Genomic DNA, 12342 nt, shown 5'->3' on the forward strand with positions numbered 1-12342 from the left:
CTTAGGCAATATTTGAGTCTTTCAAATTTAATTGCTGTCAAAGACAGGATGCTTGCATCCCTGAGGCAAAGCAAACAGAGAGGCCTCCAGCGGGGCCTCTCCTGCGGCTTTAGCCAGGCTCTCTGGCTGGTCACCTGCGGTGCCTGTCGGTCAGCTCTTTCCACCTGCCTGCTCTTGCCAAGTGTCGGGTGGCTGGGTGGGCTGGGTGAGGGAGACCACGGGAGGTGGCCGAGGTCTGCTGGGAGCCTGTGGCCACTTGTGGAGTTTGTTTTGAGCCTGAGAGAACCTGATCTGAGCCAAGAAATCAGATACTTTTCTCAGACCTTAGTGATGGGCACTAATCTGGCCATTTCCTGTGGGATCTTGGTTTGTTCAAGTAGTTACTGGTGGTATTCTTGTTATAGTTCTCTACCCTTTATATTTTCCTCTTTCTTCTTAAAAACAAAACAGAAACAAGGGTGCCTGGGTGGCTCAGTCGGTTAAACGTCTGACTTCGGCTCAGGTCATGATCCCACAGTGTGTGGGTTCGAGCCCCACATCGGTCTCTGTGCTGACAGCTCAGAGCCTGGAGCCTGCTTTGGGTTCTGTCTCCCTCTCTCTCTGCCCTTCCCCTGCTCACACTCTGTCTCTCAAAAATAAACACTGAAAAAAATCAAAACAAAAACCGGAAACAAACTGACCTAGTTGCCCCTTGGATTACATTTGCAAAGTGCAGCGAGAGGTTGTTCTGTACATACGTGGTTTTTTTCCTACCTCACTGTGATCAAATAAACCTCTCCTTACGTTGTCTGGAAAGCGAAGAGGTGTTTGCTGTAGACGCAGACAGGGTTCTGCAACAGTGCCCTCCTTTCGTTCATTATATTCTGATTTGCCTTAATTATTTTTGTCCCTTGCACAGAGCAGAAGCAGTTGGATTCCTCGCCCACTGCGGTTTTCCAGAGGGCGCCTGGTATTATTCCTTCCTTCCTTCAGAGCGCATGTTACTGGTGCGCACCCTGTGCCAGGGCCGGGGAGGTAGAGATGAGTGGACGAGACCGGCCCCTGCCCTTGAGGAACTCGTAATCTAGTGGGGGAGTGAGGCATGTGAACAGATAAATCCCAGCCCGTTCAAGTGCCTGCCGCAGGAGGGCAGGAGCGCAGGGAGGAGTGAGGAGGGTCTAGGCTGAACCACTGCTGCTCCTCTGTTCCCGGGCACAGGCTTCCGTGCGAGGCAGGCTTTGCTGAGGAGCTGCCACTTTGGCCACTTCCTACGAGGATTGGGTGTGTATCAGGGGCAGAGTCCTGACGGATATGGGCTCTTCGGGGCAGGGCAGGCCACCTGGCGGGGCCTTCCTGCCCGAGGAGCGTGAGGTTTATCCTGTGTGTGGGAGAGACCACAGTTTCCTCTCTGGAAGACAGTCGGGCAGCGGTGTGGAGGGAAGCCCTGGTCAGGAGATTCTGGGTTCTAATCCTGGTGCCGCTATTTCCTGGGGCAAGTCGCCTTATCTTCTTGAGCCTCTATTTTCTCATTTGTGAAATAGGATCATATCCTGCCCATGATAGTAGGAACACTACGTAACTGGGTGGTATCGAGGATTAAGTAAGGCCACATCCGTAACAGAGTTTTCTGCCATGGGGATGAGTACAGAAGAGGCAGGATTACAAGTGGGTTGGGAAGGTTGGCTCCCTCCCAGGGAGGCCGACAGGGCCCAGGCAGACGCATCTCTATCCCGGGGAGCCTTGTGCACATCTCTTCTGTGTGTGCCACGACATGAGTAGAGTCAGAAACTGTTGGTTTATGTATGAAACCATTGGCAAGCCTTTCCTGCAAGTAAATCTTCAGTAAATGTGGCCGTTTGTTTAGCTGGGTTGTTGTATTCACATAACTACGGTAGAGGGTGAGGGCACAGAGGATGGGCTGGCTTCCAGGGACATTTCTTTCTTTTTATTTTCTATTTTTTAATTTTTTTCAATGTTTATTTTGGGGGGGGGGGTTGGTGAGAGAGGGAGGGAGGGAGGGAGAGGCAGAAAGAGAGGGAGACACAGAATCTGAAGCAGGCTCCAGGCTCCAAGCTGTCAGCACAGAGCCTGACATGGGGCTTGAACTCAAGAACCTTGAGACCATGACCTGAGCTGAAGAGAATGCTTAACTGACTGAGCCACCCAGGTGCCCCCCCCCCCCCTTTTTTAAAGCTTATTTATTTTGAGAGAGAGAAAACACGAGTGGTGGAAGGGCAGAGAGAGGATGGAGAGAGAATCCCAAACGGGCTCCACACTGTCAGGACGGAGCCTAATGTGGGATTTGAACCTATGCATTGTGAGATCATGACCTCAGCCAGAGTCAGCTGCTCAGCCAACTGAGCCACCCAGATGCCCCTCCACGGACATTTCTGAGGTAGAACTGACAGAATTTGGTGACCAATGAATGTCAGATGGAAGGGGCCCCACTAGAGGTGGGGGGGCCGTTAGGGATGGCAGGGGGATTTATTATGTGTAGAATGGATGTGAGGTGATGCTATTCGTGGAGACTGTTAGGGAGATTAGAGCATGTGGGTTTAGGTATGAGCGTGACTTGAGGTGGTCTGATAGACCACTTTTCCAAGAGGCATAGCAAGATAGGAAGTTAGGGAAGAAGGAAGACTGGGGATGTGGTCAGGGTGAATGCTGGGGGCATATGTGAGAGACTTCAGGACACTTATAAGCTAAGGGGACAAAGGTGGAGGAAGTGAAAAATTAAAGGAAAAGCATGTACAACACTTTCCCCCAAACTTTGGCTCTTTGAACAGTGTCTGTCCCATTGGGGGCGTGTCTGCCAATAACTGGCAGTTGGGCAGTTGGCCAGATATGATTTACGATAAGGCATCGGTTTCACGAGAGGCACCGTCTAAATGATTGCGCTCCACCGACTGCCAGGTTCCCTGCTGACAGTGAGCCGGGGGTCAAATGATTCAATCACGTGCCACCACTTATAAATTGAAAATCAGTGGGGTGCAAAATGGATTACCATCAAAATCTATTCGGGGGCAAAACCAAATTTTAAAACCCCTAACCTTTAAAAATCCCTTCTTTCTGGATTCTTTGCGATCCCTGACACTGGGTTTTAATATCCCTCAGATATGCAAGCATCAGCCAACATGGCTGCAGGAGACCAAAGGTAGCAAGGAAGGAACTCCTCCAGTTGTTCCTTTTTTTTGGGAATTTGCAAACGTGGTGGATTTATGAGTGAATACGTTGGTAATTCTGTTAGATTCTCAGAGGCTGTGGTTCTCAAACTTAGGTGCACAACAGAATCACCTGGAGGGCTTCTTAAAATTCAGATTGCAGCTCTACCTTTGGGTTTCCAGTTCAGCAGGTCTAGGGCTGGGTCTGGGAAATTGGATTTCTAGCAAGTTCCCAGAGGATGCCGATGTCCCCGGACCACACTTTGGAACACTCTGCTCCACGATACAGACTTACTTTGATAATTAACTAGCAAAGCATGCATTGCTAACTTAGCGGTAAAGGTTCTACTGGACCAGGTGTTGAGTGTGTGAAGGAGCCCGATTTTTTTTCCCAAAACGCTTGAGAAGAAGAGGCTGGTTCAAGGAGATGGGCGTTGATTTGAGTGCTTTGTACTCAGAGATGAGGTTAGGACATGGGAGAGAGAAGAGGGAAGAGGCCTCTGTGGCTCACCATTCCGTAAGATCGTGTGTGCTACAGGCACAGATGACATCATTAAAGCAAAGCCTGTTCTGTATCAGTCTATGGGTACAAAGTGTTACTGTCTCTCTCTCTTTTTTTAAAGTTTATTTATTTTGAGAGAGAGAGCTTGCACAAATGGGGGAGGGGCAGAGAAAGAGGGAGAGAGAATCCCAAGCAGGCTCCATACCCTCAGTGCAGAGCCTGATGTGGGGCTCCACCTCACGAACCAGGAGATCATGACTGAGCTGAAGTTGGTCACTTAACTGGCTGAACAGGCATCCTTGTTACTGGCTCTTGATGCCAAATCTCTTCCCATGACTTGAAAGTTGATTTTTTTAAGGTTAAAAAAAACACGGACACTACTTTCTTAGCAAGCTTCGATTGGCCTAAACTTTGACTCTTCCCATCTCTGAATGATGCCAGAGAGGTATTTTTTTCTGTCTAAATCGATGGTGTTTGACTTCAGTTCTACTCTCTTAAGAGTGGACCTTACTTTTTGGGGTCAAAGTTACTGCCTTGTCTGAACTATAGGTGTCACCAGGCCTAATATGAAACCAGTGTCTTTCCTCAGGACAGAAAAATGGATCCCAGAAACTGCCCCAGACATGGTTGCCGCCTCATTAATGTTTGATTTCCTGTCTCTCTTTGTCAGGAGAAATTGAACGATGCACATACATCAAATACCACTACTCCTCAGCCACCATCCCCAGGAACCTCACTTTCAACATCACGAAGACCATCCGTCAGGATGAGTGGCACGCCCTTCGTAAGTACACCTGAGTTTCTTTCTTTGGTGGTGACCTTTGGAGGTCACGGAGGTTTGGATGCCCATCAACAGCTTGTTCCGGACAGTATGGGTGTACCTCTTAGGCCTGTGGACAGTCTCAGAGCAGGATGGTAATTCCTTAAACTGTCCATGCCTGGGGCTCAGAATTGCCTCAGTTGGTTTTGATTGCATTAGATTTAAAGAGTTTGCTTCTAAAATTAAAAATGAAACCCCCCCCAAAACAACCCAAGAAATGAAAAAACAACCAACAGACAACGATTAGTAATCTTATGTCATTACCCAGGTAGACGTTTTAGATTTCACCTACAAAACCAGCTCCTGGGATCTAACTTCAGCGTGTCTCCGAGTTGCTTGGAGTATTATCATGGCAACCTGTAAAATCCCTCGTGTTATCCTTTCTACCTGGTGAGGCCAGCTGGGGGTTGCATACTGCAAAGTGTTGGCAGTATGCATCTGGGTGGGTTGCCAAGGGGTAGGATCTCGTCCTCAAATGTTTCTGTTTTCCCAAGAATGAGAGGCTTTGGGACCCAGTTCGCATGTGATGACTCAGCAAAGATCAGAATATCTGCCTCCATTGTTTAGGGAGTTGCTTGGTCAGGGACCCTCTGAGACTTAAATCATGATAGGAGGATGGCTTAATGAGCAAACAGTTGCCTATTTTTATTTTTCTGTTCCATGGGGATATCCTGCTTGTCTGTGTCAGGGATGTTCTCATTTGCTGCTGGCATAGCTCTTCATGGGAACACATTCTTACTATTCTTAAGCTCTGTGCTGCCTCTCTTGAATTTGTCGGTTCTTTCCTATTGCAGTTTCCCCCCCGCATAATGTCACAAGGCTAAAAAAAGGAGGGTCTTATATTGTTGGTTAAATTGTTTCATCAGCTTAGAAGAAGGGTGAAGACCTCTTTCTTCCCTTTATTGTTGCCCAGTTATTTTTTGCATGCATGGGTTCCACTGGGCATATTCCACTTGTTAGTTTGGCTTTAATCAAACAACCATAGGGAGGTGGGAGAGACAAGTAAAATTAAACCAGAGCAATGATTCATTGGTTTTGGAGGGGGGAGGGAAGGAAGGGGAAGATTGTGACCATGTGTCTGGATGATTATTACTGCCACTGGCCTGAAATGATAGGGAAGGTATCAGTGGCTGGGAAGGCATTAACAAATTGTTGCCTTCAGGCTTTGACATTGCTAGAGATACTAACCAGAGCATGGGGACAGAGCTAATGTTCCAAGTGCATTCCCATGTACTAGATATTGAGGTAGGCAAATCACATACTTCCTTAATTTTAATGTGAGATTTGCCTTAGAGATACTCATAATCAGGGTTGTTAATTTCTTTTTTGGTGGTAGATACTTATGGGGTCAAATACATAAATGACTAAAATGATTGCTTTACCTTGGTCTACTGTAACAGAAGCCCATAGTAGATGTTCAAGATTCGTGATAAGCCTTGTTGAATAACCACTTAAATATTACTTAAGTTATGGGGGTCATAACAGGATCGGAGAAGGAAGAAGTGCTTGGCAAAGCTTCGGTTCATATTTACTCATTCAACCCAAGCTACTGAGTTTTTTTCAATGTACCAGGCACATAGTGGATACTGAGGCCACAGGGAACTCTTCCAAAGAGCTCACATCTGGAGGTGGAGAAAGGCGGGGGAGGGGGAGAGACACATTCACAAAGCAAATAATTACAAGGTAGTGTGATAATTACAATACAGTATAATTGTTTTAAGCAATTAAGGTAGTTTTTCAGGAAGAAGGAGAATTATTTTAGTGTAAATTGCATGGAGGCATTTTGAGGGAAACCCAGAAGGATGCTATTGGCTGCACAGGGTAGATTTCAAATAGATTATCTACCGCAGCATCGCCGAAATTGTCCCATAGTGTTGGCAAAGATGGAGAGGGGAGGCTAATGCTACGGTTTGTGGAATCTTCTCTGAGTCCAGTGTCTCTGGGGTCCTTGTTCCAAAACTGTGTGGTGCCGTTGGGTTCTGCAAATGTAGTGTGCAGCTCATGCTTATGAACAGATCTATTTTTAACCGATGAAAGCTATCTCAGCAACTGATAGGCAGCAGTTTTTGGCATCCCATGGTGGGTGAAGCGGGAGATCCTCTTTGGTGAGGGATTCATCTGCCTGTTTCACACAGTAGCCTAATGGGCTATTATTAAGCAGGCAGAGAACACTGGCCATTCCTGTCACCGATGACGGCTATTTTTAGCCAGGGCCGTTTTTAGTTCAGATGTAACATCTGAAGTTGGTGCTGAGTATAATTGGCAATGCTGGCATCATGGGGAAGGATAGTTAACGTCAGTTTTAATCTTCAAAGGTCAGGTATTGATACGAGGTGGGAAAAGGGCTCATAAGCCCCCTTTGAAATAAAGTAGAAACTACAAAGACTTGCAAACCCCTACGATCAAGCTTTGGAAATTAAAAAAAAAAATCAGACTCTGATTTCCTATTAGAGAGTTCTGTACTCTTTAATACTGCAAATGGGATAAAATAATTTCATTTGATACTAGGTTGGTTATCATTTTGAAATTTGACAACAATATCTTACTTTCTATAACTTTTCTCAGTAGTAGTATTTGACAAAGGCGAGAAATTAAATTTCTTTTTTCTGAAACAACTGGCAAATATTTTGGACTTTGGTTAAACTGAGGTTATGCATTTTTCACTAGGAATTTGCATGTGGTTATCACCCATTGATGTGGGGAATTTTTTTTTTTCAAATAGGAAAAGCACAATTTGGCTTAAAACTGTGCTGTGGTTTTTGAAGAGTGAACCCCAGCAGTGGCAGGCTTAACTGTTTGGCCGAGAGCTCATTGACTTCATGGTCAAGTGAATAGTAGGTGAAAGAATAAAATTATTTGTAGGTCACTAGGCTTATAAATCCAAGTGTAAAGAGATAATAGCCACTGTGGGGAATAAGGGTCAGAGTCCAATGTGTGTGTGTGTGTGTGTGTGTTTGGGGTGGTGGTCTCTGAGGTTCCAGTGGTGAGGTACTATGTGTGCTTGTCCTTTCCGCCCTGGCCACCTTCCCACCCTGGTCAGACCTCCCCAGGAGAAGGCAGAACTCCTTCCGGAATTGGGACTGTCCCCTTACTCTGCCCAGGCCTGACAGTCTGCCTGGGGCAGCCCACTTGCCCTCCCATCTACCTGCTGCCCTCCCATTAGGTTCCAGTGACACCGAGCGGCGGTTGTCCAGCCCCCATGCACCCTGGGTACACTACACTTCTGATCCAGGTCCTCCTGCCCCCACCCCCCTCAAGGGCTGCAGCAGGACAGCAAATGTCGCCGGGCCAATGAGGATGGGAACAGTGGCTGCAGGAGACGAGGTTGGCATTGCCACTCTCCGGATACTTTGTCTGGTTTTATGTTTTGAATATGAGAAAATCAGATTAGCAGTGGTCAGGGAAGGCAGACTGGCACCTGAAAGAGCACTGCTTCCTCTTCTCACTAGAAAATGTCCCCACAGGCTTTTCATGCTCCGCAGTTGAGTCTCAGGTTAGAGCCCTTGTCAGGAGAATTATGTGTCCTGCAGCCTCCAGGGGCCCCTGAAGCCATCCCAAGTGGCTTTGCCTTTGCTCTGTGTGCCACTGGCGTCCCTTTGGCATGCCCTCGTGGCCTAGCTGGAGGCCTGCACGTGGCCATTGGCAGGGCAAGGGGAGGTGGCGGGGAGGGGACCCTGGGTGGCCCATGATAGGGCCCTGAGAGCCAGGAGGCTAAGGGAGCAGGGTCTGGGAAGATGTCACTGAGACATCAGTGCTTCTGCAAGAAGGAGCTGGCACAGGGTGGAGCTGCAGCAGGTGACCCCGGGGAGGCCGGCGGGTGGCACGAAGGAGGAGCCTGCCTGGGGGATGCAGGGCAGGCGTCCAGCGGAAGTTGTGAGAAGGGTGACCCTTTCTTCCCCTCTGATCTCTGCTGCTGCTGAGTTTCCCACCCAGTCTGGGCCCTAGGACTCCTGAGTCTCTGTTCTTGTGTGCTCAGGGTTTTTCATTCCACTCGGGGTTTTCAAGATGGAGCTTTCAGCTCACAGTTGATTGCCCCTGGCAGCCGGAATCAGGGAGCTGGGACTCCACTTCCCTGCAATCAGATCCTTTCTCTTATCTCTCAAGAGGCTAAGAGCCAAGAAAGCTAGAGTTTTTTGTTTTGCTTTTTTTTGTTTTTTTTTTAAAGCCGCCTCCTGTCAAGTCTGAAAGTTCAGTTAATTAGATCGGATGGTCACACGGCACATTTCCAGCTGGCCAGGGAGGGAAAGAGAAGGAAGAATGATCTCTGACATCCCCGCTCCCCTATCCTCCTGAGGATGCTCCTTCAACAACACACGAACACGCTCACACAGTAGCTCTGCAGAGTGGGATCGGGAGAAATAAGATCTGTAGTTAAAGAGGGAGGGAGGGAGGGAGAGGAAGGAAGGGCCATAGCGGAGGGAGACGGACAGACAGAGATGGAGCCTGAGACTGTAAAGGAGCAAGGACATTTCAGTGGATGTGCTGAAGGGGAGAAGAAATACAAATACACAAGTGTCTTGTCCAATATAGACCCTTGAGTGACACACCTGGCTTCCTGTCTCCAAGGCTGCCCATGGTGGGGGGATGGGGTGGGGTGGGGGGGCCTGTAGCCTAGCTCGGTCTTGCAGGGCCAACCTCCACCCAGGCTGGTATATGGTGAGAAGCTCAGTCTGTCCTGCTGCTCTGGCGTGGATCTCAGGGCAGAGCCCTTAAGTCTGCTTGGCCAAGCCCTACCTGATCCCTCCTCTTGCCTCTTCTACACCCTCTCCTCTTGCCATAATTAGTGCATCCTGCCCCCGGACCCTAGTCTCCCCGCTGCTGCTGCTTGACTCCCTCTTGTCATGCCCAGGTCATGCCCACCTCTTGTGCCCTAGGCTGCTTCTTGCTCTTCCCTGCTGGCCTCAGCCTTCTGGACTTGGACTTAGGCTGGCTCCTTGCCTGATGGCACTTGGCTTTTCCTTTCCCAGTGGACTGCCCTGGCAGCTCCTGGACTAGCTTGTTCATCTACCCTCTGGACTTTCCTCCCATTCAGGCTTCTGGGCTCCAAGCTCAGGAGTTCCCTGGATGTCTGGTCCCTCCTTTCCCAGCCATCCCTCGTCACAAGATCAATGTCGTAGACCAAGGGGTTTGGGTTAAAAATAAAACAACGGTAATTATATCAATGACAACTACGTCTTTATTCACATCTGCTGCAATGCCCCTCAGAGAGTGGCTCAAGGTTTCCTCCTAGGAGCCCAGTCTGCATTGTACTGGCTCCTTTGCAGACAAAGTAACCAAGCTAGGGAGAAATGGGCTGCCTAGAGGTCTCACCTTGGCCTTGGAGGAATCTGAGACTTAGAATCCAGGTCTGAACTCCAGCGGACTCCCTCCAGCTATTACTTCCTTTCTGTTTTTGGCTGGTGTTATGTAAAACAGCCTAATGAGGTAAACATCCCAGACGTTAGAAGCTTGGGTCCCCTGCAGCGTCAGCCATTTTCCTTCCCCTGCATCCACATCTGAGCCCAGCCAGTGTGAGGCTCTTACTGTGTGCAGTCTGTTGTGAGCTGCCTTTTGCTTGCAAGACTGGCATCCATGGGGGTCATGACTAGCAAGAAACCATCCCCAGCATTGTGAAGGCTTGTTCGCACAGAAACTTAATCATCAGGGCATCACCGTATGTCACTTGGTATTCTAAAGCCTTTGCTTTTTGCAAACCATCTTTGCCTCCCTGCCCCTCCTAGCCCTTGCAGAGGATGCTGTAAATTTTTGAGGATACCCACAGGCTGCTCTATGCCTGTCCCCCCCGCACCCCCCCCCCCCCAGAGCTCCAGTGGTTTTTCTGCAGCAAGCCAGGCAGAGAACACAAACCCCTTCATGTGATCTTGCACTGATAACCTGCCCTTGCCCTCGTAACTCCTGCCAGAACCCACCTTTTCTTTACAGCCCCCCCTGCCTGTCAAAAATTTGATGAACTTGTTTGTGCTAAGGTGTTCATGTTTTCTTGGATTACTTTTCTAGATAGCATTTTTATTTTTCATAAGACCTAACCCAAAGGAAACAGTGAGGTGGTTAAAAGTAGTATGGAGATACTTAAAATCACGATGCATCTACAGCTGTCAATCCCATCTGGTTAGATGGCTGCCCTGGCTGAGGGTCAGACAGGAATGGAGCAGACAAGGTGAGGGTTTATTTTGCCGTGGCTTTAGGAGTAAGGAAGGAAGGAAGGAAGCCTGGAGTAAAAGGTGGGGTAGAGTAAGGTACAAACCTTTCTGTTAAAGATGGGCCAACGATCCATATAGTGAAACAAATCTGAGAACCCTTCAGCTGGTGTAATTGCGGTTTTCAACCACAATTCATCTGAATGTACAGGTTCAAGTTTGTGCTGGGAATTAGTTGGAAGTCTGGCCTAGAGGCATTCTCTCAGCTTCTGCTGACTGGAAGTTGTTTTCTTCCGGCCGAGCACAGTGATAGGGACACCACAAAGGAGATCTGGGCGCCACCCCACTGACTTCACCTCGTCCACTCGTTCATTTACTCATTCAATATTCATGGAGTACCTGTTCTTCGAGAAGCCCCATGTTAGGTGCTGGAGGGGATATTAAAAGGTATTCTGCTTTCCAAATTGGATGATATATTTCCAGGTGCCAAGTTGGCAAGGGATCAGACTGCTTGTTGCTTAATGTTTATTGACTACCCATAGTGTGCAGGCTGATGCTGCTGACGTGCACACATCATGGGTCCCGAATTCCACACTTAAGTCAGCAAGATTTCATTGTAGAGGGCATAAAAGCAAAATCCAAGCCCCAAGTACCATCCCGTGAAGGCATGGCCTGTTTTTGACAGCAAGGAGAATGTGGGGATCTAGGATCTGCCTCCTTTGGGGGAGCTGTCCTCGCTGTAGGTGCTGAAAAGAAAGCTCATTAGGGCTTGTGATTCTTCTTTCCAACAGCCAAGACTGTCAGAGCTCACTGTCCAGGCAAGCTGTAACAGGGAGGGGGAGGAACCAAACCAGAAACTGAGTATTCCAGTGTGCAGGGATAGCTCAACAACAGTGAATATGGGTTGGATGAGGTGTGTATGTCTGAGCAGCAGACACTTGCCATTATGGCAGTGGGTCAGTAGGTATGAATACAGTGGGTACTACTTTGGGGGTTCAGGGCTACATGCTTTCTACAGGTCCCACTTCTATAGGAAATCTAGAGCTTTAGTGAGTTAGAATAAGAAAATAACAGGGGTGCCTGCGTGGCTCAGTTGGTTAAGCGTCCAACTTTGACTAGGTCATGATCTCACAGCTTGTGAGTTCGATTCCCGCATTGGGCTCTGTGCTGACAGCTCAGAGCCTGGAGACTGCTTTGGATTCTGTGTTCCTCTCTCTCTCTGTCCCTCCCCTGCTCATCTCTGTGTGTGTGTGTCTCTCTGTCTCTCAAGAATAAATAAACATTAAAAAATATTTAAGAAATAGAGAATAGTGGTTGAGAAAAACCCACTTTTAAGATCTGGGATACATGGATCAGGGGTACCATGCCTTGAATAAGATAGGACATCATTTTAGTAAGAGCAGCAGTCTCAAACTGTGATGAGGATTGGTCCTGGGCTTTGGGGGTGAGACTGATTCTGAAGATGGTAGGACTATGAGGAGGGTATGTGAGAGGCATCTGGGCATCAGAATGGCTTAGCAGAAAAAATAATCAAGTTCTGTATTTTGTGGTAAAGGTCCTATGAGAGTCCAATCCAGTGCTACTCAAATGTGGTCCATGGACCATCATCTGTGAACACCTTAGAATGTGGATTTGTGGGCCCCAGTCCAGGGCTATTGAACTAGGATCTCTGAAGTTTGGGAACTCTTGGTCTGGGGACATGGGTGGGGCTGCAGTGGTCATTGAAAACTCAGGGAAGGACAG

The 12342-nt window shown here is 48.2% G+C and overlaps 1 protein-coding gene across 1 annotated transcript in view; it reads left to right on the top strand.

Moving 5' to 3' along the window:
• TMEM178B (transmembrane protein 178B) overlaps positions 1 to 12342 on the top strand; it is a 363493-nt gene that overhangs the window by 116415 nt on the left and 234736 nt on the right. The window contains exon 2 of the mRNA XM_043589726.1: positions 4313 to 4426. Within this exon, the coding sequence (XP_043445661.1) occupies positions 4313 to 4426 (114 nt within the window). The remainder of the gene's footprint in view (positions 1 to 4312; positions 4427 to 12342) is intronic.

Source organism: Prionailurus bengalensis, chromosome A2 (assembly GCF_016509475.1).
Source record: "Prionailurus bengalensis isolate Pbe53 chromosome A2, Fcat_Pben_1.1_paternal_pri, whole genome shotgun sequence".
Taxonomy (NCBI): domain Eukaryota; kingdom Metazoa; phylum Chordata; class Mammalia; order Carnivora; family Felidae; genus Prionailurus; species Prionailurus bengalensis.